Source organism: Triticum aestivum, unplaced genomic scaffold, assembly GCF_018294505.1.
Source record: "Triticum aestivum cultivar Chinese Spring unplaced genomic scaffold, IWGSC CS RefSeq v2.1 scaffold124978, whole genome shotgun sequence".
Classification (NCBI taxonomy): Eukaryota; Viridiplantae; Streptophyta; class Magnoliopsida; order Poales; family Poaceae; genus Triticum; species Triticum aestivum.
The window spans coordinates 1-3334 of NW_025225471.1; the positions used below are offsets into that span (position 1 = coordinate 1).

The window sequence follows — 3334 nt, forward strand, 5'->3', positions numbered from 1 at the left end:
AAAAATAATGTGAACTATTAATAAGAGGACTGCCAGCTTACAGTGCTTAAAAAAAGGACTCCCAGCTTACTACAAGCTACTGTGGGTACTGTAATATACAAAGAATGGGTGATAGGCATATTTTGTTTGCTAACACTTCTATCCTTATATGTTAGTGCATGGCTCAAACTAAACTGAGGAAGTGACAATCCCTTGCAGAAACTGATCCAGCAAGGCGCCAAGTACATCGTTGTGGCAGACGTCTTCCCGACTGGCTGCATACCGCCAATTCTCAAAATGCTCGCTAGCCCAAATAAAATGGAGTACGATCGGCATGGATGCCTGAAGAGTGGGAACAGGCTGGGACGCTCCCAGAACTCTCTCCTCCGCCAACGGATCAAGATGCTTCGGCACAAGTATCCACATACGAAGATCATTGCCACCGAGTACTACAGACCCATCCTAGCTTTTCTAGATATGCCAGGGCATTTTGGTGAGTTGGTACTCCTTTCTGATTAATTTAGCCAGGTGTTCTGCAGTTCCGGATTAATGTAGTGCCACAAGAAAAAGATGTGAACTTACAATCTCCCCATGGCATCTTGCAGGACTGAACAACAGCACAACTCTCCTCACCTGTTGTGGTGCAGGAGGCCCTCCATATAACTACGACTTCAACACAGGGTGCGGCCTCCCGGGTGTGAAGGCGTGCACAGATCCATCTCAGGCGCTTCAGTGGGATGGTTTCCACCTAACAGAGTCTGCCTATAGGGCCATCGCCGATGGGTGGCTCCATGGCCCCTATGCGGATCCAACGATAATGGACATTGCACGCTAATACGCTCATAGTTTGTTTCCTACTAGCCTAAAGTGCTATCTGTACTAGAGTTGATAATTCATATCCACATGTGTGTGCAAATTTCTTTCCCTATATGTACTCCCTCCATTTAATTATACAAGGCAACTACGAAATAAACATTTTACATCTATACAAGGCCACCAATAATAATCGAGACAAAAGTTAACAATATTTCCTCGTACTAGCATGCAATCATAATGGCACCGCACTCAGTTTCCTATCCCTTCCTTGCATGGATGCGGCATATTAATGATCGAAAAAGAAAAGCTAGTATAGACAACAAGGCCTTAATTTTACAGTTTGATACATGTAATATGAGTTTGTGGCCTTGTATAAAAAAAATAAAGGGAGTATCTGGCTTGAAGCAGACATCCATTTATATAAACTGGTGGGGCATCCAGTGCATATGTGGGGTTAAATTTTATACTTATTATTCTACATGTTGTTTTCTATTTTAGCCGAACTCTCTGATGCGAAACTTTAGCAACAATATTTTCTATATGAATATGCTCATACAAAATTATAGAATATAATAATGTTGAAAATAAGATTTGACAAGTATAAGTATATTATTTTCACGTCAAAAAAATTATAAGCTTTATATATTAATCGCTGATGTTTTTAAATTTAAATTGGTATATCACCATTGCATTTCCTATACGTTTAATAGAAAAATGTGGTTATTATTTTTTTATGCATATACTATTTGCATTAAAATATATTATTTTGTTGCTTGTTCAAGTTTGACTACTCAGGTTCTTTTCCTTCTGGATCTATTATCCTTTAACGATTTATTATTGATATGCAATTAAACACTAAGCGATGAACACCTCATTAGCAATGACACTAAATTAAATTTATACAAACAACAACAACAACAACAACAACAACAACAACAACAACAACAACAACAACAACAACAAAGCTTTTAGTACCAAACAAGCTGGGGTAGGCTAGAGGTGAAACCCATAAGATCTCGCGATCAACTCATGGCTCTAGCACATTGATAGCAAGCTTCCACGCATCCCCTATCCATAGCTAGTTCTTTGGTGATACTGCAATTCTTCAGGTCTCTCTTAACGGACTCCTCCCATGTCAAATTTGGTCTACCCCGACCACTCTTGACATTCTCCGCATGCTTTGGTCGTCCGCTAGGCACTGGAGCTTCTGGAGGCCTGCGCTGAATATGCCCAAACCATCTTAGACGATGTTGGACAAGTTTCTCTTCAATTGGTGCTACCCCAACTCTATCTCATATGTCATCATTACAGACTTGATCCTTCCTTGTGTGGCCACACATCCATCTCGACATACGCATCTACACCACACCTAACTGTTGAACATATCGTCTTTTAGTCGGCCAACACTCGGCGTCATACAACATTGCGGGTCGAACCGCCATCTTGTAAAACTTGCCTTTTAGTTTTTGTGGAACTCTCTTGTCATGGAGAATACCAGAAGCTTGGCGCACTTCACCCATCCGGCTTTGACTCGATGGTTCACACCTTCATCAATACCCCCTCCTCCTGCATCATTGACCCCAAATATCGAAAGGTGTCCTTCTGAGGCACCACCTGCCCATCAAGGCTAACCTCCTCCTCCTCACACCTATTAGTACTGAAACCGCACATCATGTACTCGGTTTTAGTTCTACTAAGCCTAAACTCTTTCGATTCCAAGGTTTGTCTACATAACTCTAACTTCATGTTTACCCCTGTCCAACTATCATCAACTAGCACCACATCATCTGCAAAGAGCATATACCATGGGATATCTCCTTCTATATCCCTTATAACCTCATCCATCACCAAGGAAAAAATATAAGGGCTCAAAGCTGACCCCTGATGCAGTCCGATGTTAATTGGGAAGTCATCAATGTCGACAGTACTTGTTCAAAAACTTGTCACAACACTATCGTACATGTCCTTGATGAGGGTAATATACTTTGCTGGGACTTTGGGTTTCTCCAAGGCCCACCACATGACATTTTACGGTATCCTATCATAGGCCTTCTCCAAGTCAATGAGCACCATATGCAAGTCCTTCTTTTGCTCCATGTATCTCTCCATAAGTTGTCATACCAAGAAAATGGCTTCCATGGTCGACCTCCTAGGCATGAAACCAAATTGATTTTTGGTCACGCTTGTCATTCTTCTTAAGCGGTACTCAATGACTCTCTTCCATAGATTCATTATATGGCTCATCGGCTTAATTTCACGGTAATTAGTACAACTCTGAACATCCCTCTTGTTCTTGAAGATTGGTACTAATATACTCCCTCTCCATTCTGCTGGCATCTTGTGTGCCCAAAAAATGAGGTTGAAAAGCTTGGTTAGCGATACTATTGCTATGTCCCCGAGGTCTTTCCACCCCTCAACGGGGATACAATTAGGGCCCATCGCCTTGCCTCCTTTCATCCTTTTTAAAGCCTCCTTGACCACACACTACTGGATTCGTCGCACAAAACGCATGCTGGTCTCATCAAAGGAGTCATCAGTT

The 3334-nt window shown here is 41.8% G+C and overlaps 1 protein-coding gene across 1 annotated transcript; it reads left to right on the forward strand.

Moving 5' to 3' along the window:
• Window positions 1–178: 178 nt before the first annotated feature.
• On the forward strand, window positions 179–922 carry LOC123172223 (GDSL esterase/lipase At1g28600-like; the record flags this gene model as incomplete). Its single annotated transcript, XM_044589230.1, has 2 exons — window positions 179–472; window positions 585–922. Coding segments are annotated over 2 exons (524 nt in total), but the record flags the coding sequence as incomplete, so codon positions are not given.
• Window positions 923–3334: the final 2412 nt, after the last annotated feature.